The 25319-nt window shown below is 37.6% G+C and overlaps 1 protein-coding gene across 7 annotated transcripts in view; it reads left to right on the forward strand.

The window, feature by feature from the left end:
- Positions 1 to 25319, forward strand: part of RALYL (RALY RNA binding protein like) — a 387048-nt gene that overhangs the window by 348278 nt on the left and 13451 nt on the right. For 6 of the 7 annotated variants that reach the window (XM_067290597.1, XM_067290596.1, XM_067290599.1 and 3 more), the window contains 4 exons: positions 3190 to 3237; positions 5727 to 5890; positions 14758 to 14871; positions 19851 to 20029. In XM_067290597.1, the coding sequence (XP_067146698.1) occupies positions 3190 to 3237; positions 5727 to 5890; positions 14758 to 14871; positions 19851 to 20029 (505 nt within the window). The remainder of the gene's footprint in view (positions 1 to 3189; positions 3238 to 5726; positions 5891 to 14757; positions 14872 to 19850; positions 20030 to 25319) is intronic. The other variant, XM_067290601.1, reaches the window with a different exon arrangement.

Genomic DNA, 25319 nt, shown 5'->3' on the forward strand with positions numbered 1-25319 from the left:
GGAAGCAAATTAGCTGCTGCTAGCTTGCCAACTGTGCTAACAGGTCACACTTAGAAACTACCATATGTTTGCATCTGGTGTCCCAGCCATGGGGTCAGTAATTTTTGATAGAGAGTGCGATAGAGTGGGCAAATTGGATGATGTATACTGCAACTAAAGGTGTGGGTATGTCTATGTCAGAGATTGACTGTCATGCAAAATTCAGAATACCTGCAGTTACCTCCTATTTCAGTAGCAACGGATGGCAGTTTGTGCTATGCAAGAAAGCAAAGCACCGTAACTTTAAAGAGGCAACATCTATAACAGAGCCAGAGCTGGCTTCAGGTGTAAAAATACTTCATGACAATTGCTGGGGTTTCCCAGGGTGAAGATTAAAGGCATAGGGGCAATGTCCCTCTTTTATCTTTCTGGAAGCCTTTGAAAATTTTTACCATATAATGAATGTTGATACCCAACATGTTTCTGGGCAATCATAATGAGCAATGCCAAAATCAGATGTTTCTGAAGCAATGAAATATAGGCAACCTATAAAAACTTACAAGAATTCATAAATTACATTGCTATGTGATAATCAGACTTAAAAATGTACTTCTACTTTTTTCTGCTCTGGTCCCACTGATAAGCCTTTGGACCACACAGAGAATGGTGGGTTTAAATTGTAATTTGCAAAGCTGAAGGAATATGAAGAATTGAGTTCAGTTTCAAGGCAGAAGTTATCTGAACAAGAAACAGAGCAAAAGAATAAAATTCTTAGGGGCTGATTGATGTGCAAAACTGCTTCTTTCAAAAGAGAAGTATAATCCCAGATTTTACACTGAATTAAAAAAAAAATTGCTAATACACATTTTTCCACAGTTTAAAAACATTTTACGTAAGGAATTCTGTGGGACAGCCTCTCCTCACCGATACAGCGACAGAGTGTAAGCCCAATAGAGAAGGAGAGAAACTGCCAGTTGCCACACAAGAAACCCCTTCCTGCATTCTCCCTACCCAAAATACCCACTGACCCCTGCCCCAAAACCGCAGCTGACTGCCCCTACCCTCTTCTCCATCCTCACCTGAGCAACCCTTTGAGCCTTCCTCAACCACTCCCACCCTCCTGTGCCCCTTCACTGCCCCCATTCCCAGAGGTGGCTTTGAGCCATCTCTGTCATGAAATTTTGCATACGAAAAGTGAGTCGCTCTCACACCCTGTGAAAGTCCTGTGGCCTAACCTTATTGTCTCCCATGGGCCAGAGCTGAGTGCTCCAGAGAAGTATGACTGCCCTTCAGCTTTCCTCTAGCTGGTGCAAAGTGAATTGTTCTTCATCAGGTTCATGGTCTCCAACGTTGAAAAATAGAATTTATCTGGTCTTTATGCAAATTAAATTAATGTCAGTTCAGGTGAAAGTTTTCATGTGACAGGCCTTTTAAATTTAATCTTTTCTCTTCAAGTTGTCTGTGCTCTTCTACTTAAAAACACAAATTCAATATTAAATACAGGTTTATTGCAGCTATTAATCATGCAGCTAAGTAAAGCCATTAGCAAACTGTGAATAGTTGTAAATAAAATCTTAGCTTTGCTACCTCTTAATTCCATGTAGACTGTCTATGGAATGAAAGACAAAATAAGAGATGTGGCATAGTTTAGGAAAACGTTTGCTACAGTTGAGTTAAGGTGAGATACAGAAATATGATTTCTGTACAATGTGTAAATAATATTATTTAATATTATATTTCTTCCATCTCCCATACTGTGCTTATCTTCTGCTGGGTTCTAGTCTCCCAGGGCTGTTTTATTTAGTTAATATTTCATATAAAATGCATATAGGGCTCTTCCTTCTCAAACAGTTTACCAACTGAACTGCAGTCAGCGTGCTCTCTTTCTCATCTGGTGAGTCTCATGAGATCAGAAAAAAACAAAACCAAAAAATGTCAGTTCAGAATTCTTGTCCCATGTTACAAAATGTGTACTAAATAAATAAATAATAAAAAATTGGAGGACATTTTGCAATGTTCAGGAGCAGAAGTTACCCAGAAGTCCATTCCCTCTACAGAAGCTTCATTAATATGTAGCTACTGTCATTCATCTCTTCAGTTTCTGTGAATGTTTTCTTCTCTGCTTTGTCCTTTCTAAATCTCTTTTCTACCCTTCTGCTTTTATATTTAAATCTTCTCTTTCTTTTAATGATTCTTTCTTTCTTTGTGCCTCTCATCCCTTCCTATTCATAATTGTCCTTCTGAAGCAAGTGAAAAACTTAGGTTTTGCGTCCCTACTCCTTCATCAGGCAGAGTATAAATCCCTAGTGACTTTTCAGTACAGTCCATTTATAAGCTCTTGGGTTCTATTTTGGGAGGAGGAGTGAGACAGATTTCATTGCTGTTTCTTCATCAAAAAAGCAGAAAGTGGCTATTGGGATGCGAACCTAAGGACAAGGAAGGTTTGACATTGCAATCAACAACTCAAAAATAGGTTTCCTCTGGACATTTGCTATTTCCTACCTATATTTGTTTCCCTTAATGGTCTCTTTCTTTTCTCAGATTGGCATGTATACTCCCCTCTGAACCTGAGACAAAAGTCACTGAAAAACTCTCAGTAACATTATTGCCTGCACCATGCATTTTCCTAACTTTTTTCCCTTTCTTTTTGTGTATGTTTAAATCTTCCAGATGAAAGATTTGGTGAACTCAAGGACCAACAAGCCAACTCTTTTCATGTTTCTCATGAATCAAATCCATTTTCTAGTTCCTGTCCTCACCCACTCACTCATTTGCCAATCTCTCACACATTTACCAATCTTTCTAGTCCACTGATTATGCTATGTTAATGCAGAAAAGAGGAGGGTTTCAGTATTAATTAGAGTGTGTACTTTGTTCGATCACTCAGAGAATCATACTGTAATGAACCTCTAATTACAGAGCTGTGTTAATTTCTTTCTATATGTGCTGTCAATAGTTTTGACTATTTTGATTGCCCCAGACTTCACTTTTCCAAATATACTACAGAATGATAGCGGACAATGGCATGGATAAACTATACAATATATGTGTGTATACATACACACAATATATATTTGAGGAGAGGGAGTGAGAAGATTTTGAAAAAATGCCTTGGAATGTGAGAGTAAACCAATATTACCACAAATGTATTAAGGGATGTATAATTTTCTGTAAGCCAGTTCATTTTTGTTTTTCTGTGTTTTTCCACAGTGGTTATGTCTTCGATTATGATTACTACAGGGATGATTTCTACAATCGGTATGTGTGGTTATATTTTTATACGTCCTATACCATTTCTACTGTTTGTTTATAATGCAATCACATTGTTTGGTTAGATAGGTCTGTTTTGATTTTCCATATTATTGATTTCATTATTTTTATTGTGTATCGGAAGACTATTTGAACAGATCACAGACAGGATTACCACCATCCAATGTTTGTTCATTAAACAGCTCTTTTGCTGTTAACCTTCTCTGTGAGCTTTTGGGGCTTTTTCTGTGCTGAAGAATTTAATGATAGTTTAGTTGCTCAGTGTTCCTTCCTAAAGAGTTCTTCCAGGCATACTTTCACTGGAACATATAGCAACTGTAAAATTCTTCAAATGACAATCCTGTCTTTGTCTTTTCATAAATGTGTGTGAAAAGATGTGGAATGTCTCCTGCAAATGTGGTATTTCAAACTTTTTCCAACAATGCTTAGAAGTCTAGAAGGCCCTTGAGGCAAGTCAGACCACAAGTTGAAAAGCAAGTGTATGTCTATGGTAGGAAATGGAGTGTGAATGTCTGAGCAATGGGAAACTTATGCCTTGAGTAGGTACACACAGCCTAGCTCAGCATGATGGGAGTTTAACAGTATTCATGCAGATCTAGTAGAGTTACTGTAACACAGGGTTAACGTGGATAACCATGGATAAGCAGCTCATGTCCTAGCAGTGTTGTATGCATTATAATAGCCTGGTTTAGCAGGCAGGAGGGGAACATGGCATTACTCTACCAAACTCTTCTAATCTGAGATTTCTTTTATGTACATGAATGTACAATCAACATACTTTTACGAAATAGAAATGCAGAAATGGATTCATGACTCTCTGAATTTCTGAACTAGATATGTCTTACCCCAAACTTTCTAATCTCAGAAGACATTTTTTTTTTTCCTAATATTCATTAGTTTTCCAAGTTTCCCTGAATTATTCGGGGAGAATACATTTATCTCATCTGAACTAAAGCAGTATTGGGATCAGAAAAGGGTGGCAATAATGGTTAGTGCTGTGAAATAAATATATGAGTATGAGTGACAGCCATCATAAGCACAGTTAAACAATTGCATATGAAGATGAACACTAAAACATGTTTGTATTTTTTACATTCATCTTCATATACAATTGTTTAACTATGCTTATAATGTCTGGAATCCACTTATTTATCGAGAATATTCAAGGCCATGGATTTCAACTTCAATTGGAGTCATAGGATCACTGCGATATGTGTTGCAAACGGCTATGACAGGAAAAAATGAAGCAGCTAGTTAAGTTGTCTGTAGGATTATGGTACAGACAACTGTGAGAATCTTGGGATTTAAGCATTAGGTGCTTACTTGCCAGAAAAGGGGCTACAAGACTTAAGTTTCATTCTGCTTTCTGCTCAATATGCTGTTAGGCACTGTGCTGACTGAATTACTGTTTCTTGTGTGTCTGTTTTCAAATAAATATCTGTCTTTCCAGCTGGGGGACAGTAGTCAGAATTGTCTGAAAATTAAACATGCAGTTATAAATTTACATAATTACTAGTTGCAAGTATCTTTTGAAAGAAATTCAAGAATGTTTCATGAGAACATTGTTTGTCCTTCAACTTCAGTCTCAGAACTGGAAATGTTCATTTACTGAACTTTGTTCTCCCAGTCTGTTCTGTTCAGAGCCCATAGCTTTTATGTTCTAAATATGTCTGTAGCTTTGATTACTTTTTCTATTGTCTTTATTTCCTTCTATGAGGTTAGCCAGCTGTTATTAATTGCTGTGTTTTTAGGATTTGGGAACTGGGGGGGATGGGGATACTAGTTCATTTAGGTTATAAATTATCTTTCATTGATTGTAGTGGTAATTCTTTGAATTACTTACTACGATGTATTTTGTTTGAACAAGACTAGCAATTTATTTTTATAAATCTTGCTTGAGTGTTTTAGTGATTCTAGATCAGTTCACCTTTCAATAAAGAGCACATATGATGGGACCCCTTTTCTGTAGACTCTGAAGGACATACAGCTCCCACAACAGAAAGAATTTTTTGCTGTTTTACAAACTGCAATATGTTTCTTTATGGTGACGGTTGGCTTCAGAAAAGTTCGTTTATTTTTCTATCTGTATGGATAGGAGACAGAAAACTAGAATCTAAGCCATGCATGTAATAAAGGAGCTGAAACAAAATGTACTGCTGTTCCTTGTGTGCAATGAACTGATGTGGACCTGCGGAAAACAGGTTATGGATTTTCCATGCTACAAATAACAGAATCCCATAAAACATCCCTCATTTAAACTATGCAAAATCTGAGCTGTGTGCTGGGTTGTGACTGAAATCTGAATATGGCACTTAATGTGCATAGGTCCTTGAAATCTAATTTGACTGTGATATAAAGTGATTATGGTTTCAAAGGGTAATTTTCTCAAAGATAACATGAAAATTTAGTTGACAGGGTTTCCATGACATGAAATCATAGAAAGTGTTATGGAGTCCAACTGACTTCATCTTTTCTAGGTTGTTTGATTACCACGGCCGTGTCCCCCCACCACCCCGTGCAGTGATACCACTGAAGCGTCCTCGTGTGGCTGTGACAACAACTCGCAGAGGCAAAGGGGTATTTTCCATGAAAGGAGCATCACGATCCACATCAAGTGGGGCTTCTTCCTCGGGATCCAAATGTGAGTTGCTCATATCATTGGGTTTTATTGAAACAGTGATCCTGCTAACTTCCTCAAAAAGCAGGCAGTCTAAATTATAGCTCTGTTGGTTACAAAAGCTGGCACACTTTTCCTGCAAGTCATAGAGCACCCTGATGTAAATTTTAAAGGCCATTCATTCAACAACATTTGAGCTACAGATCCATTCCTTGGCCTCAGAAGAAGCCTGTTTAAACTATCCTAGCATCCTGACTGCTTATGGACAATGAGGTCCTGCAAATGTGTGATAATAAATCAATGCTAATAATCTAACTACAGAAAAGCTGAGGGATACTGATCTCAGTGGAAACTTGAGGATTTTTTTCACTCCTGTGTGAGTTTTTTTGTCTCTTTGTTTGTTTGTTTGTTTGGGGGGGGAGTTGCTAGTGACTCCTTTGAAGACAGAAAGAGGCAAACTGCCTTTGTGTGTTCTAAAGGGAATGTAAAACAGGACTGGAGACTTTGGGGTTATTCAACCCTTAGCGAATTGGCCTTTGAATAGCTGATGAACAATAGGTATTCTCTTCTCCATGTTCACCAACCTCCTCACCCCATAGTATCTCCCAGAAACTTCATCTTCCTCTCCATGCATCTTTCAGCACCCACATGTCTTCCCCTGCCCCTTATATGGAGTGATACTGTCCTTGGAGGTGTCTCTGGAAGAGGAAGAGAAAGATCAGGTAGGGATCAAATATCAGAGAGAATAAAGGGACTGTGAAAAGACACTTGCAGTACCAGACTGCTCAGCAAAGCACCTTGCTCTCTTACACACAAGGCATGTAACAAGTGAATCCACCAACAGTACACCTAACTGGAAAAGGGGCTAAATATGTCACGAGACGATTTTATACTGTGCTTGACCAAGCTATCCAAATCTCATACACTAGCCTCTAACAAAGATGAACCTCTAGTGCGTCCACTAGGATCCGTATGTATTAAACGATGGTATCTAAGGCCTTGAAAGAAAACTTATAATAAATATATGTAACAGAAAAAATGGAAGTATGATAAACAGTGCAAAAGATAACATTGCTTCAAGGAACAAAGAACTCAGGTGATTCCTTGGAAGGGGTGATGTTCCGGGAAACAATCACTCTTAAAGGGCCTGGGATTCAGAATGGAAAGCAGTTTGAACATTGACTTATAATGTAGCACAATAACATATAGAATTTATGGATATAAAACTTAGGGTATCTTGGAGGAAAATTGTTTCCTCTGTATGTGACCCTGCTTCGGAAAGCTGTGTCCAGTTCTGCTGTCCGCAAAGCATGAAGGATGCTGAGACAAGCTGAAGAGATTTCAGAAGAAAACTTCAGGACAATGGATAAAGCACTGGATCTTCTGTCAGATCTCGTTCAACTTCCTTTACCTTCAAGCCATACCACAGATCTTCCTGTGGCCAAGACTGACATGACTAACACAACATACTTTACAGAGCCAATGGGAGGGGAATATCTAGAACTATTTCTTGGTTGGGTAGCATGAGCTCCCTTTTCTTTCACTGAGATATTGGGCATGGCTGAACTGGTCATGATGCTATAACCTGGGGTAACTGGTGGTGTCATCTTACTGTTATCTCACTTTCATTCATAACCATGTATGTGACTTTTGGCCAACATAGCCCTTCCACGCTGCACAAGCAGGTGCAGGCAAACAGTAGGATTCCCCACTGTCATGTCAATTTCATTGGGCTTGCAAGCTGCAGCCAGCTCAAGAGTCACAGGTTAACAACTTCTGCCTTAAAGTGAGGCTTGGTATAGGTTCACCATGTTTAGTTTGTTGAAGGAAAGGCCAAATAAAAGTTGTTCTCAGTCTTAAAATAAACTAAAACCATTGGCAAAAGCCCTTTCTTCTTGCAAAGATCTGATGGGTGAATTCTGAAGTTTGTCAACTTCAAACTAACTTGTTAGGTAGCCATTAGAACTACTTAACAAAAGTATTAAGTTTGAGGTGATGTTTTGGTGGCTGTATGTGTGCTACATGTCTAAACTCCTGTTAGCCAATGGAGATCTAGCCAACTTAGTCATTGGAGCCTAGGTGATGATTCAGCTCATGCTGAAGGAGGCACCTGTTGGCTGGACAGTCAAATCATGCTCCTGTGTGATTTGAGGCTCCAATGAATGAGTTGGCTTGATCACCATCAACAAGAATGGGAACTTTGATACATAGCACACAAGAAATCATATGAATTTAGGTGTCATATTAAGGAGCTGTCTCACACTATAAGTGCATGTCTGGGAGTACTATCATCTCCTTTGCTCTCTGGAGGGTAAGCATGTGTCTACATCATTTTCATACACATCTTGAACAAATCCCCTTGTCCATAGCCACTCTTTTTCTTCCCTCAATACTTTACATAATGAATTAAGATTCCTAGTATTGATTTAAAAGAAGGCATATGACTCAGGACTCAGTTTTAGTAGATTTAGAATTTAAATTACTTTGCTGGTCTTTTCCAGTCCTTGAGTCTTTGGCTTCTCCCGTACTGAATTTAAGCTTTAGTAAGTATGTATGGTTGTAGACTTATTCAGTAGATCTCCTCTAGTTCATCCTTTACTGTTGTTTTATCCATATGAAAAGTATAGTTGCATTCAGTTCACTACTTCTCCTAAAAGCTGGTCTAAGAATTCTTTGGTTTTTGTACTCACTTTGTCTTGAGAAGATAAACTATTTTAGATGAGTTTTTATTTTTTATATTTCTTGTCCAGCATAAGTTAGAACTAGAGAGAGCAGAGGAATTTAGCATAGATGTCAAGGAACTCCCTCACACAGAAATCTGTATTTCATTGTAGTGAATGGGAACATATAGATATCTCCTCCTCAGACTAGTCACCACATTTGCTTTATTACATGTTCTTCATTTCAGAAAATGTTTTGTAGTAGCATGTCAAGAATTAAGTAGTGCTTAGTGTAGATTATAGAATTCAACCCTAGTCCAAATAAGAGGACCCATAGCCACATGCTGTGAGATCTCCAACCACACTGCCTAAATAACATGGAAATGTTGCAGAACATGTAAATTATTTAATAGAAGAACAATCATGAGCGATCCTAATATACAATGTTATGCCTTGGTGTAAGTATCCTTCAATAGGCAATGCTTTTGTATTCAGGTGTTATATGAATTCTACAAATGTCAGTCTCCAGGTGTCAAGAATAATTTTTTGATTAAGCTCTTAATGCTGAAGGGAGAGCTGCAGGTTGCATCACTAAAAATTGTGGGTCCTCATTTTTGACCCCTGTTGGGTTTACAACCTCAATTCTTTAGAATGGCATTTGGAACACAACTGCAGAGACCATTTATCATGCAGGAATAAACTTTAGAATATATTCTTTTTCCTGTAGCACACCTGAAAATAAATTGGTTGATTCTTTTTTTTTCTTTAAGAGGAGTCAGGCACACAGTATACAGACTGTCATGCTTGATTTCCCCATAGAATTACTTCCCTTTTTGTCAAGCCCAGCCAGCCCATCATAAAGGTAGAAACATGATTTTGTTGACTTGGACAGAAATGTAATCAGCTTATTGTAAGACGTTTATCAGAGAAATAACCAAGCCATTCCCTTAGGGTCTGCAAGCTGGAAAACTGAGAATGTGTGTTCTGTTGCTTCTTTTGCCATTTTATTTGGAAGTTTGTTATATTGATTTGTGGGATGAAACAGTTTAATATTTTGTTGCCCCTCTACTCTACATTGCTAATTTGAACCTCTTGAACTAATGCACTTTTGTTTAGAATTGCAATTTATTGTTAGTTAAATAAAGGCTCTCTTCAATAAGGAGAAACATAGTTTGTGGGAAGGAAGCTATTTTGGCGTTAATGAAATTCAAGGCCATATACCAGCTTAATCTCAAGTTCAGAATTAACTATGTCAAAATGGTATTGCCTATGCTTGAAAGATTTCATCCCCAAATGGCAAAACTCTCATGAGATCACATGCCCTAATATACTTTTCAGACTTAAGTAGAAATCTCTTAGGCATAACTATTCTCATAACTGTTCATAATCAGACTGGACCCAGAAAATGAACCCATACATGTACAAGTAAAGGCCAGAACACAGAGGACTCATTTGTGAAATTATTAGGGATCTGGATTAGAGGAACTTTTTTCCGAAAAGCAGCAATCCAAGGAAAGATGCTTGATGTGGCATACAGCAAAGAAGTTATAAAAATATAATACCAAAATATAATATATACCTTGCTCACTGATGAGTACATCTGCAGAAATAATGTCTGTCTTCCATTGCAGTAAATTCCTGTTCTACCAAAAAGTGGTAATATGTGCTCTAAGTTTGCTTTTAAAACAAAAACAAACTGGGAGGATTTGACTTCTTTTCTGAATCTATAATTGCTCTAGGATCAGTTAACCACATTATTTTTCTCATTTTTTAACTCTAAAGACTAGAAAAAAATAAAACCTTTCCGCATTATCAGGAGGAACTCAGAAAATTGAATACATGGGGAAACTACACATGGCAGTTTTCTATGCTAATGGTATGAAGCAGCAGATGCAGATTGCCATTTAGCACTGGAAAAAAATCACTTTCTTCTGACAAAATGGAAACTGAAGCTCTTGGAGTATGCTATTTCTTTTTATATGGCTGTAAACAGGAGGAAAATGCTAATCAGTTTTTTTATCCGTTGTGTGCATGGGTAGGGAATAGTTATTTAAGAAATTAAAATACATACTGAATTATGCCTTTAAATGAATTCATCTTAGCTAACCCATTTTACAGTGAAATCTAAAGTAATATAATATGATAAAATATTTGGTATTGAACTGGAAGCGTTTAGATAAAAATACATGACATTTCTTTTCAAAGACATCTGAATCATGCTTTTTAGGTTGCAATTTGTAGTTATGTCAAAAAAACATTTCCCAAATATTGCTGTAATTCAACGATAGTACTTCCATTTCTATAAATGTGATTGACATCAATTTTAAATCTCTTGTTTTGAGCTGGTTCCTGGGTGCGCTTGTCTCCTTTGACCCTAGATGCTTACATGAAAGATGCATTCTTGAATGCATTTAGACTCACAGCAAAGAACTGTGAAAGGCCACTGAATGTACTTCATGCTACTGCAAGTAGCCACACCATCTTGTCCTTTTCATAAACAGAATAAATTCCCTCTTAAACCTGGTTGGGATTTGGTTTTTTCTATTTCTGTTTCTTCTAACTTCCAGCTTAAATTTGTTTCTAATTTGTGCATATACACATGAACAACATTGTTTTAGCTTAAAAGTTTAATTTTCTTCTAGCCTCTTCTCTCTAGGTCAAACAAGCAAAAGTCTTCTGTGTTTCAGGCTTTTAATTCTTTTGGTCATCTCATGACCCTTCCCTCCACCTTCCCACTAGAATTCAATGATTCAAACTGTACATGTTACTCCAGATGAGCTCTCATCAGATGCTTGTACAATGACATTGATACTTCCCCATCTTTAGAAATGTAGCATTTGATACATCCTAGCACTGCATTTTCTTTTTCATGGATGCATTATAGTGATAGGCCATTGTCAACCTGAGATTAAAAGTACACCCAAGGATAATTCTTTAACTTTCCTTTTCAGTTCATGAGGTCCCATGTTCAGAGAGTAGGAGTTCTGTTATTAGTCAATCAACAACTGAATTTCATCTTGTTACTACTGTAGAGATCTTTAAAATCACCACTCCTGATATCATTACAATTCAATCCCAAATAGATGACACCTTGCAATTTTTCTGTCATCAGCAAATTTCACCATTTTACTTATTTTTGACGTCAAAGTTGTTGAAGATGTTTAATAATTCTGGTGCCAATCCTTGAGGAATTCCTTTAGTAATTTCTTTCTCTTTCACTACATACATACACCTGATAGCCTTTCTGCTAAAAGAAAAAGCAGCAAGCTACTTTATTTTCCTATTCTGTTACTAAAAATCAGCTGAACAAATATTTTAAACACATGAAGCTATGGTCTCAAGTTTATAAAGTGATTTGTTTCTTTTAAAAAAATTCAGTGAAGCTTTAATGGAGAATTTACACACTCCAAGCAGGACATGTTTGCAGCACAACTTTAACATGTGAGTCTGAAGTACAGAATTTACATTCTTCACATTTTTGTCTGTGTCATAATACTGTCCCTAAGGAGCTTGAAGTTCTCCCTCTTGCTGTAGTTCTATATCAATTTGGCTTTAGTAACCTCTGCCTACTATGGAAATACTCTGTGCAATGTAATCGAGAGTGGAATTTCTCTGATGACACTGATCCTGAAGACTTGTACGATGCCCTGTAAATTAAGAGGGTAAGCAACCTGGATAATTACACCATCTCAAGTTTGAAGCTGGGGTGGAAATTTGGAACTTGTGCAGATTTTTTGAAAATCTTTCTCCTTTTTTCTTTCAGTCCTTTCTAGTATAAATTTGATGTGATGGACTGTATGTTGGAATCTCCTATTTAATGACCTTATTAATGTTAAGTTGCAGCTTCATTGCCAAAGTTTGAGCAAATAATTTTGGCATAGGGGAATCCTGCAGGGAACATTGGTAGCAATACAGCATCTCAGTAGTTTATAACTTCTTGATTTGCTGTTGAAACCACATCATTTTCTTTGTCTTCCCTTTAGTCCAGTGTTCTTCCTAAATTGAATTCTCAGTGGAGCAGCACAGGGAAGGCCCTATGAAGCAGAAGCTTTGGCCTGACTTGAACAGTAGCCCTATGTTCATGCCTGTATCCTTGCCAAACTGAGTAGTGCAAATGTATTCTGCTTTGTTTTTTAAACTGGGAGCAAGTATCATTAGGTCCTTGTGTTGTCCCTTCTAAGTTTTGATCTTTTGGCCCTGGTAAGCCAGTCAAAGGAGCACCTCTAATACAGCAGCTTGGCTGTATGAGATCTGTTGCCATCTGGCTTCATAGTGGGCTGCTGCAGACACTTAGCATTCCCCACTGGGCAGATTCACACTATTTCACCTTGGAATCTGTGCTGCTTCTGTAATCCAGCATGGACGAACCACAGCCCCCAGGGAAGTAGTGACCTTCTAAATATACAATTATCAGAACTGTAGAATCTTAACATTTCATTACAGATCTGGAGGATTGGACAGTGACCCGTTATTTCTCTGAGAACATTTTAAGACCTTGGTCTATAAATATACTGAATACTGAATATTCTATCCAATATGAGGGCCTAGCACAAAGGTCACTTTTAACCATAGTTATATAAAGCCTACTGTTCATTTCATATGAAATCAAAGGTTTCAGACAATGATAATGTGAGATGTACAATTTCTTAATATGAGCACATGATTAAAAATCATTGTCATGTGTAACAACCTGCCTTAGCTGAGTTGTTATAACTACAGCGTACATGATCCAAACTGTAAAATAAAAAAACCACATCAGTTTCAACCTCAGTGAATGTCCTCTAAGCCTTCATTAAGGTTGGTTTAGAAGCAAATGCACACTTATCGCTAATGAACCAGGTGGTAGCTTGCCTATACGCTTCATCATTAGATTTTAACTGTCCAACGAAAAATAGCTATGAGACGCCATGATGAGATACATGCCCAATAGTCAATGAATGAGATTGCTAAGACAAGATGCAGTCAGAAGACCCTTTGTACAGAAAGGAAATGTGTCCTTCTCCACGGCAGAAGCTCCCCTTTCTCAGCCCCACTGACGGCCTTCCCATTGCTCCAGATACGCACCTCCAAAGACAATGCATACCCTTCTTCAGCAAAGCGAAGGAGGGAAGGGTACTACTCCTCAGAGCTCTTCCATTACCAGTCCCTCACAATTTAAGGTGAGGGTACATTTCTCCCTACAGGAACTGTAAGAATGACAGCTCTGTTATATGCTGTTGACCCTTATAATGGATTTATTTTCCCATGCTAGCACAGGGTTGCTATTTTCTCCTCTTGGCCTTTACAACATGATATCCTAGCACAGATGGAGCAAGTGGATCTGTTTGGACTATCTTTTAAGCCTCAAAAATGCCATAACATCAAGTTCATTCATGAGTGCTACAGTATCCTTTCTTCTGAAGCCAAAATACCTCCAAAGCAGTTAGGTCTTCTTCCTTTACATAAGCACTTCCTCCAGTACCATCTGGGAATGCAGTAGGAAACATAAATGAAAAGTAGCAAACATAGCACATATGCTATAGCATACATGACAGCAAACATAAATGAAGAGTGATACACTGTAACAAACATTTATTAACTTCTTAATTTACTGGTCTTAATTTACTGGAGCTAGCCCCTGGATGTGATCATGAAAAGAAATATTTTCATATATTATCTACAGCTGGAAAAAATGCAAGCACTTACCTAGAATTGAAAACTTTTAAAGTAATAATTTTTAACACTTTATATTGCGATGAAGTTGTTGACTGGAAAATAACATTACCTTCCTGGCTGCTCTAGCATTTATGTTACCATTCTCTGTTGTTGAAAAATACCTACTGCTACTGTGAGGGATATTTTTATTATTGCTGTTATTGTTAAAAAACAGTGCAGAAAAACAGCATTACAAGACAGTGAACTGTCTGTCATATTGGAGTCATTCTTTCACTATAGGCTGTTTGTCACTAAAAGGTACTTGGATTTACTAAGATTTCCCTTTAGATGTTTGCCTGAAATGCTTATTACAGAGTAATACCCCTCATGTAAACCCCTGTCACTAGGGCTTAGTATCCTGTGGTTTTCTAGGATTCAGTATTTGTAACTAACAAAGTTGGTTTTAAAAACTGATTCTCTAAAAATAGAGAGAAATGAGGAAGTACACAGGAAAGGAGAAAAAACATGTTCTGTTGATTCATGAAGGGGTGCAAATATAATTTATTTCATTTTTTTGTGTCTGTTCTCTTTTCACAGTGAAATCAGATGAGTTGCAAACAATCAAGAAGGAATTAACCCAAATCAAAACAAAAATCGACTCCTTGCTAGGGAGACTGGAAAAGATTGAAAAACAGCAAAAAGCTGAGGCAGGTAGGTGAAAACGATTTGTAGTCACATGAATTAAACCAGAGCATAGTTATCAGTCAAGTTATCTCTTAGGTAGAACTATCAGGAGGAAAAAAATAATATTCTTCAGAGAAGATCCAACAACATCATAGCAAGAGTTGTCTTCTATAGACCGGTAGAAAAAAAGAACAATTTTCTACTAGATGTTCTGGAAACAAAACATTTGAAATAATTTTGACCAAACAGAATTAAGCTGGAGGTTGTTGACTGTGGGAATACTTGTACTATCTACATTAAGAATTATTAGATGGTCTGTATCAGGAATTATTGTCTGGGCAAGATGCAATAGTCACTAGTGTCAGCAAGGGAAATTCCAATTGGATATAAGGGAAAAAAAAACCAAATCACCAAGGGGAGGATAAGCACTGTAGCAAGCTGTCCAGAGAGTCTGTAGTACGCAGTCCTTGGAGATGTTCAAAACTTGGCTGAGTGGGGCCCTGAAGGACCCTGACTGAGCTTTGAGTTTGGCTCTGCTTTGAACAGGAGTTTGAACTTAGAGTCCTCCAGAGGTCTCTTCCAACCTAAACTACTCGTGAAGTTTGGCACCTGTGTAAAACAAGCCCTGCTCTAGCTTAGGTTGTCTCTGGCTTGAAATGTTTTGGAAATGACAAAACCCAACACTGCTTTTTAATATTATCAAGATCTTTATATAATTACAGTGATCATTTTGGCAAACAAATCATCTCACCTGGTAGCATTTTAAAGCCATGCTGAACAGTTATAATGGAGTTATGAGGTCATATTTTCACCTTGATAAGCATGGAAAACTATTTTAGTTCTTCCTGCAGTCTACAGTATTTCCTTGGCTGCTTCCTTGTAAATCTCTCTGTACTGGTACATCTCTGTACAGGAGCTCTGTATTAGAGAGCCATTTTTGATGACAGCCAGATGGGAAATGGAAGTCCTATCTCACAAAAACTCTCAATATTCCCTTGCCCTCCCCCCTCCCCCTCTCCTTGCCCTTGCCCTTGCCCTTCCACTTCCACTTCCCTTTTCCCTTTACTCTTCCCCGTTCCTTTCTCTTTCCCCTTCCCATTTGAAAACCTTTTAAGTATTTGTGTGAAATGTGTGAAAAAGAGAGCCTGGCTCAGAGTCTCCAGCAGCCGTGGTGCCTGGGCACTCAGATTCATCTCCCTTCCCTAACTGCACTCAGTTATAGAAAGCCAAAAAGCCCCAACAGGACACATCAAGAGAGCACCATCAAGACTGTCTAAAACGTCAGTGGTAATTAGCAGTTTCATAGACCTGACACAGGCAATATAGACATTTGAATAGATATTTGACTCTGGATCTCTCCTATTCCCACATGCCTGCCTGTTTGCTGGTCTATTGGGGTATCTCTCTGAGTCCGGAAATTTCCTGCTGGAATTGAGAAATCAACTCTAATGAAACACTTGCCAGGCTGTAACATTCCAGAAAAATATTTTGTCTTTAACAAATTAACAAACAAATGTCAAAGCAGCTTTTTAAAAGATTCTACCATTCATTTATAATCATTTTCTAAGTCAACAGCCAAGGTCCAATTCCTTAGCTGTTATAGTTCTCCAGTTTACCTCATAAAATAATTTGGGTGCTTTTTCTAAGTCTATGGTAAATCATTAGTTCAGAGTTTGATTATCTCTTTTAAGAAGAACTGTACACAATATGTACTCAGTATATTCTATTTTGCACTTTATGCAAATTAGATAAAAGTTGGCATAATCAATGATGATGTAATTGTAAGGTACTCCATTGAATCACTTGGGCACTGAAATGCTCTGAGATGGCACTTCCCCACTTCAGCAAGCTTTTATGTAAAATCTATTACTATGCAAAATGACCTGCATGTCATTGTACTTTGATATCCAATTTGCACTTTTGCTAAAGGACTCTAGTGAACTCATTTAAATAGAAATCATCTCAAAGAGGAAGATGCTGATTTGCATTGAATCATACTGTTATATCTTTTGAAGATGAGGAATGAACAGTCTCCTTGGAGATTAAAATCTAGTTTCAAACTGTTGATGTTTTAAAACATCATGTGCAAAACCTATTCCCCATTTTCCTTTCTTCTCATCAAGGGGTGTGAGGAGAAAAAATACCTCAGAGGTGTCAGTAAATCTGGATCACCATTTCAGTTCCCCATGTTGATGAAGAGGGCTATGCAGCCTGGGTGATGAGTCCATAGATGAGTATTTCCTCAGCTAAATACTTTATATAAAATAAAGCTACTTCAGTAGCTAAACTATTTAATTTACAGCATCAGATGTAAGATGATTTTGTTCCTTCTCTATTGTTGGGCAATATTATTTCTCACTTTTCTCTGCCAAAAGGTAAGGTCTCATTAAGACTGGGATCAGAGAGAGGATCTGAGTTTATTTAAGAAAAATATACAGAGGTCAAGCCATCATCTTGTACTCTTTTTTTTTTTTTTAATTTTGTATCATTCTTGAGAAGAATATTTAATTATTAATCTTAAAAGTTTGGAGTAATATCTGAAGGAATGTGACAGGTTAAACAGAAAAGCTAGACAAGCTAAGTGCATGCTTCAGTTACTTTTCTACAGCTGCATGAAAATCTCCTTACAGTACTGGCTGATGTTCTTTCTTTTGTGGTTATCAACCCCTGATTATTTCAGTAGGATGACTATAGATAAGAGAACTTAAAAGTAAGAGATTGTTAATTTCACACTTTATATTGAGAAACATTAGAAGATTTCTCTGTTAATTCTTTAAACAAGAAAATCTATATAATGTAAGTTACAGTTTTAGGATAGAACTCTACAGGCAACAAATATGGGAGGTATCTGAATATCACTCTTTAATAAATAGTTAGTTGCAAGCTTTTGGATAGCAGAATTTGCTTGGATTAGCAAATAGCTATTGAGTCTTAGGAGAGCGATTTCCTGTACATATGAAATCAGTAGAAATAGCTCAGTTGTTTGTAAAAATCTGGATCAGAAAGCCAGGGATAAGAAGTTGTTCTGATGTGATGTGATTGCTATAGGAGAACACTCTCCCTGTAATATCAGAGATGAAGGTCTTTACAAGTGGATGCTTAAAAATAGGATCTTAAGTTTGGCTTCTCAGAGGAGCCCAAAAGAGTTAGATGCTCAACTAGTATTTTAGATTTCACTAAAGACACCAGTCTACATTCTTATTTGGACAATTAAATCAATGACCTGATTTCCTAGCGACTGTGCCCCAAAAAATTTCCTGTTAAAATGTATTAAATCCATAATTTCAGGGACCCTTTTTCTGAAAGCCTTGACCAAAGTTGATTCAGTTGTCACAGCTACAGCTGAGTTAATCTCAGAAGTGGCTTGAGGCAGAAGATGGTGGGGCAGGATGTAGTAGACATAGCTGGCTCAACCCTCGTTTCCTTGTGCAGTTAGGCAAGTAACATGATGATAATAATGGGTCATGCACCAAAGGATAATGTTGGTAATACCAGCCCAGTGTGTCTGCTGGTAAAAAAAGCTGATGTCAATGTCCTCGTTAAAACTAGCATGGTATTGTATATAACATGTTACCAAAAGATGTTGAAGTTCCATGGGCTGAATCTTCTACTGATATGGACAACCACAGTAATGTCAGAGCAGTTATCTAAGATGACTTTTTATTCTTTAAATCCAAGAATCTTTCTGAAAAAATAAGGTGACCAAGGGGGAGAAGTCTCATTATTCTGTATCTTCAGTACATGAATTTTAAAATGAGGGATTAGAGACTAACAAAGACTGAGGAGATGAAAGTGATTTGCAAAATAAATGTGTGCAGGTAAAAGGAAAAACAAATGTCGTCTTGGCTTAATACTATGATATAGAAAAGTGTGAGAAGATTTGAATATTAGATGCAGCAGGTAATAATTTAAAGTAATAAAAAACATTCATAAAGCTGAAAAATTTACAGCTTCACAGGCTATTTGCAGATTCATTGACTGTTCAACAAGATAGGTGATGCGTTAACTAGTGTTACAGAACAGTCAATCTAATAAAGAAAGATTTTTTTTTTTTTATACAGATCTGATCATTAATGGGTATGGTCACCTTCAGACTGAAAAAAACCCACTGATATTCCAGCTACATACAAATAATTCTCTGGCCCACAGTCACACTGGGTAAATAAGGGTTTCCATCTAAACTCCTTATGTGCGTAGGAATAAGATTCTGATCCCTCCAACAACTCTCCCAGCCAGTCTGTCTCTGTCATTCCTCTCTCAATCCTCCTTTGGATTTTGGCTTGTTGGATGAAACTCCTCAAGATATCCAGGAGTCTTGGAATACATAATCACAGTAATGCAGCCAACTGGGGTAAGCCAAGCAGAACAGATCCTATGGGCCTCCAAGGAAATTTAAATGGTGTTTCTTTTCCCTGCTTAGCAGAAATTATAGAAAGCCCTGTATTTGAGTAATGAGAAGGTGCCGTGCTCCAGGTACCTCATCACATTATACAAGTGGGGAGAACACCATTACTTTAGTCTATCAAAAAATATGGTCAGTTGACTAGAAGGATTTGTTGATTATCTGTGTGGTTGTTGAGAGATATTCACAGCAAATTTATGCAAATCCTTGTTCCCTTATTGACAATTAACAGCCATCCACTTCTCAGAGTATAGAGATTTACGTACTGCTCATTGGTTGTTGATAAATAAATGTATGGTGATTATTCAAATTGGATTCTCACAGCAAATCAAAGTCCAGAGAATCAAAAAGCAAGATCCCCTGCTAAAGCAAGCCTTCATCCACTGCATGGGAAGGATAAGCATGTTAGTACTAAGGTTGATTTATGCATTAATTATTTAAAACAAGGATTTTGATCATATTTGCCTGGTAGATATTAACACACTAATTTTCATAAACCTACTTCATCTGGAGATGGGAAGCTTAGGTTTCTCCCTCAGAGAATTGTTCTTTGCCACCAATAGGAAAGGTTACTGAATCTCTATAGAGTATGTTTTCCTTACAGAAGCTCAAAAGAAACAAATGGAAGATAATGCTGATTTGATTCAAGAGGAATGCATATCAGAGAATGCAGATAACTCTACAGAAGAGCCAATTGAAGGAGGGCCAGATGCAGATGGGGATGGAGAAGAGATGACTGATGGGATAGAGGAGGATTTTGATGAGGATGGCAGCAATGAGCTGGTAAGGAATAACCATGCCATGTCTGTCTATACAGTTGATACAAGTAACCACAGAGAATGAAGAGTCTGGGTTAATAAAAAAGCTAACAGCAGCACTTTGATGTTCTGTAATTAGTACCTAGTCCTGCATTCTTCATACACTGTAGTACCTATTAAGGCTGCAAAGAATAAAGAAAATGGCCCGTTGAGTATAAACAAGAAAAAAAGTAACTTGTTATACTTGGTGCTTTTAGAAAGGAAATGATTTTTTTTTCATTTATTATTTTACATTTAATAATGTAGATGAGAAAGGAAAGCATGGCGATTTTTTTTTTTAACCAGAGCAAAGAGAACTTTTTCATTAGTAACCAAGTGGCCCTCAGTAATTCCAGATCTCTGTCTTGCATGTGTATCTTCTGCAGGCTGCACTAGCAGCTACATGTATTTTTGACAGAAGAAGGATTTTGACCTAAGAACACATGTAGCTGAGGGGTTTTCAGCTTGAGCCTGCACCTTTTATGAAATGTCCATCATGTTGGTACACTTTCAAGTTATTCTAGAGAAACATTAAAAATGATTCTGAAAGTCAGATTTACATCTTTTCTTTCTTTCTTTATCATGGATCAGTCACTATTTTAGACACCACAAGGATTCCGTAATATTTCCTTTTCTCTCCCTCCCTCTCTTCCTTCTTTTCATATTCTTCTGCTTTGAATGTAAATCACTTTTACTGCTCAATGTCACTGTCCCTGCTTGCTTTTTAACATACATTTAGTCATGTCTCTACTACAAAAATCGTTCAGTGATGCCAACAAGAGCCAGTCAGTGATGGACACAGCTGAACCAACAGAAACCCTGAAATAGTGGTGCATGTAAATAACTAGTGTTTTGTACTGCTTGCTACAAACATAATTAAAACCACCACTAATTTGAGCTTTTGCATTTCTTTAGCTACCATGGGGTCCTCTTGAATTTCTAAATGCTGAACAGACATTATGCTCAGGGGAAGCTAGTACAAGCTCAATCCCCTCACATTTTCTAACAGAGCAGGTGGCACTTTCTCTCAAAGGAACAGGTTCTCCTGTACAGGCATTAGGGACTTCTTTCAGCAGTTAAATCTGAATTTGCAGGAAGTTGAAATGTTATAATGAATAAATAGTTGTAAATACAATATCCCACCATGACAAGTACTTGGTCACCTGATGTGATATTAGCAAGAGGGGCGATCATTGTTTAGCAAGACTGGTGGCTTTTGCACTAATTGTGTGACAGACTCCCTACTACAGATAAGTATTTTGGGACATTAGCTTAAAGTAAATTAGCCTGTGATTGTTCAGTGCTGTTGTTTCACCCTGTGGGTATGACATATTTAGCATATATCTATATAACAAAGCTTCTATATAACAAACCATGATGTGGAAGTTTTTCATCTAGCAAAAGCCTAAGCAGGAAAGTTTCTAAAAAGAAGCACAGGAAGATTTAATTACCAGCAAAAGTCTGGAATCACCATAGCCACTTTTGCACAGTGCTGCTTTCAAGTTAAAAAGCCCTTCCAAGATTTATGTTCTGGCAATAGTTCAAGTGCAGATTGTTGCACACATGGCTCCCAAGCCAGCTCAGAGGTCTAAGCCACACATCTAAGGTTTGCGAGGAACCAGCTCCAGTGTCCCTGCATGACATTCCTGTGCCCTGTAAGTGCCTGGAGGAGGTAGCTTGCTGCACATGGAGAGTGCAGCAAGTCCTCTGTCTTGTGCTCTAGTGATCATGAATGATATTCCTCTAGACATCTCCCAGCTCGTCATGGAGGTAGCTAGAAAAGGCCAGGGAAAAGAGCTGCTGTGCCAATCCTGGTCACATGCAGCCCATCTCAGTGGCAGAGCAGCAGCGGCTAGGCAGCCCTGGGCACCGTAGCTTCACCTTCCACCTTCCCAAATACTGAGACCCTCTAGCTGAGATGCTGACAGCATTGCACATTTAAAACCTCAGATGTGTTTTACAATGGGATAATAACACTGTCTTTTCTTTGTAACGTTTAGAAAGATCAGTGAATGAAAAACTGCTGTGGATGGGATAAAGGATTGCTCTACAAAGTATTGCTTCAAAGAAATCTCAGGAATGGGTGTTTCCCATGCAGTAGAGACTATAAATTGAATGGTGCATCTTTTCTCTACAATTTTCACCCAGTATTGGCCAGTACTGTTATGATATGAGGCTGTGAGTTTATGATGTATGCTCTAACTTTGTCTGTTTTTCATTATACTTACATATACTGATGTACATGTAATGGCCAATTCCTATAAACCTTTCACTTTCCACTTCAGTCACTGATAGCTGCATAACTGGAAATTCAATAACAATACTGTTAAATATATAATGAATACTTGGGTCTTCAATCTGCTTGGATCTATTCTTTACCCTTCTATCTGGCATTACTCTCTGTTTTGTAAAAAGTAAAGTAGGTACTTGTTATAAACTTTGTTATAAAACCTGTTATAAAACAAGGAGCCCTAAGCAATGGTATTCTCCTGTTTTATGAAAACCGAGTTATTTAGAAACATTGAATATTTTACTGATAGAAAATGTATCATTTCAAAATGAAGCCAGTTGCACCTTAATTGAGAAAGAAAGAATTTTTTATAGCATGAAAAGTGTTAAGTGTGGAACAATTAGGACAAACTTTCCGTATGTGAAAACATAACCTTAGACTCAGAGTAAGAATACCCCTCCAAAGGGCATTCTTTAATGAAAGATATATTTTTTCCCAAATATAAAGCTAAAGAGATGTAGGTAGGATGAAGGTGAAAAAAAAAAAAAAAGAAAGAAAGAAAGAAAGAGAAAAGAATGTTCTCTTTCAGCACTAAGAATAATGGAACAAATGAAGTATTTTACATGTGCAGAGCTAATGTTCTGAAGTCAGTATCAAAAATTGGTTGCAAGTCTTTGGAAAAAAAAAATTTATGAGGAAATAAATTTCTACAAATTCCTACTTCCTTTAATCTATTTAGTCTGTTAGCTTGAAAAGTATTATTACAGGGAGAAAACAAAACAAAACAAAACACAAATTTAGATCTTAACATTTCTTACAGTGATTCATATTTAGCCATATTGAAATCTCTTGCAAAGCCATTTGCCAATAACCTGCTGCAAGACTCTCTTTGCCTAACACAATATTCTGTTTTCTCTGTTTTGCTTCCTTTATGACCAGCCTCCCTAAGGCTGTTAGTAAAGGGAACTGTTCAGTGAAGACAGCCAAGCTGCCAGAATCCAGATTCTGCTAGAATGGATTTTCTGAATCCATCTATGTAGATCTACATCTTTGGACTAGGGGTCTCAAAAGAAATGTATTTCTGTCTTGCTAGTTCTAAATTGTAGAGGAAGTGACTAGTACTCTGACAGAATGTATGCTGTGAGTTTAGGTGGTAGGATCAGTTCTCTAAATTCACACTCAGTCTGTTTGGAGGAACAGGTTACTGCACATTAACTGAGTGGTGGCAGCTGTCCTCATGCCTGCTTCAGCCTAGACCAACTGTAAAGAAATGCAAAGTAGTTTAGCCTGCAGTCTGAGCTGAATCAGGCATGGATTTAAGGAGGTTTTAGCCTCTTCATTTGCCTGTCTGGCTGCACACACAAAAACCATCACATTCAACACCTGATACCTTCTCCATCCACAGTTTAGATCAGGGTGATGCTCATGCCTGCATTATCATTTTCTTTGGACTGAAGACATGCCCCAAACAGTTATTATGGCTCAGCTGAAGTGTGAAAATTTGTTATGACACAATAATTTGATTGCCCAACAGAACCCTAATTCAAGACATGCTGCATTTGAAGTATCTGCTGCAGTCATCAGACTTCATCCCTTGGGGAAGTTCCATTCCCACCAACTCTTTGCCTACAATGTGTTTTAATAAATGTCTCCAGTGCTGGAGATGCTCCAGCTTGAGAATCTTTTTAAGAGAACAATTCCCCAAAACATTTGCTGATCGATATATTGAAGAACTTTCTAAATGATGATTTCAGATATATGATCCAAATACATAGAGATATGCAAGGAGAGACTGACAGATTCAAACAGTTAACTTCAATTTGCTAACTGAAAAGACTGTAATATGCTTTTTACCCACCTGCTCTTACATGCTGGCATTCCACTGCCTCTTGTACAAGGGGCAGCAATAGCGTATTGTAGCTGTATTTATAAAATAATCGCTAGCTTGGAATGTAGCTCTTGGGCTTACTCTGATTCATGTCACTTAAGTGCACATCAGAGGTAGCTGGAGCAGATGAAAAGCTCAGGTCCATTTCCCTCACTCTTTTTACATAAAAGATCGAGTAATTGGTTATCCAGACCTTCACTGGAGTCCCATGAGTCAGACTTTCTCTCCTCTGTCTGCATTGAACAGTTGCTTATTGCAGTGAATTAAAAATCCTTCTATCCCTTCCTATTATGAAAACATCTGTTCTTACTGCTTTTAATCTAAACTGTGCCTTGGCAGTGCTGTGAAGAAAGAAACTCATCTACGCAGCTTCTAGTCTGTCCCTGACGAGCTCCTGTCCAAAAAAATCTTCATTTTAACTAAATTTACCTCAGTTGCAGAACAGAACACAAATCATGAATGATGTCAAACAGTTCTCAGGTGCCAGGCATGGCTTTAAATTGTAAAGAGTGGGAAGGCAAACCAATACCTTCCTCTTATTCCTGTGGTTGGACGGTGGAGAGCTGCAAAATCACTTGCAGCATGCTCTAACACACATTTTGATATTTGAGGAGTGGACTGGCTTAAGCACGAAGCTCCTTTTCCTTACTTCATGTAACATTAGCAGTGTGTGGAGCAGCTGAGAGCACGCGGGTTTGCAAAAAGTGTTTCTGAATTATTTTACACAGTGGTTCTCTTAGTCTGTTGATTTAGTGACTGTACTACCAAATACAGGCCTACAGTATTTCATTCCACTTCTCTGAACTTGTTTCAAATGGTACTAATCAATTACTGAGGAAGCACTGACTCAAAAAATGAACTATAACTTATCATCACAATTCCTTTGTAAATAACAAAGGTGGCATCCAATTAATTAGCTGAAAGCCTGAAGTATTGTAGATTTGGAAAAAAAATCACTTTCTGCTAATGCTTAATACCTACAAACTAATTAATTGGAATGAATTATACACAAATACTCATATCTATATTACATTGCCTGAGAAGAATAGTTTCTATCAAACTGTCAGCCTTTCATAATAAATAACTATAATAATAATAGCACAGCGGTGGTTCAGTAGTTAAGCATTCAGTAGAGCAGTGATTTTGGATAGACCCATG

The sequence above is a fragment of the Apteryx mantelli genome, chromosome 2, assembly GCF_036417845.1.
Source record: "Apteryx mantelli isolate bAptMan1 chromosome 2, bAptMan1.hap1, whole genome shotgun sequence".
NCBI lineage: Eukaryota > Metazoa > Chordata > Aves > Apterygiformes > Apterygidae > Apteryx > Apteryx mantelli.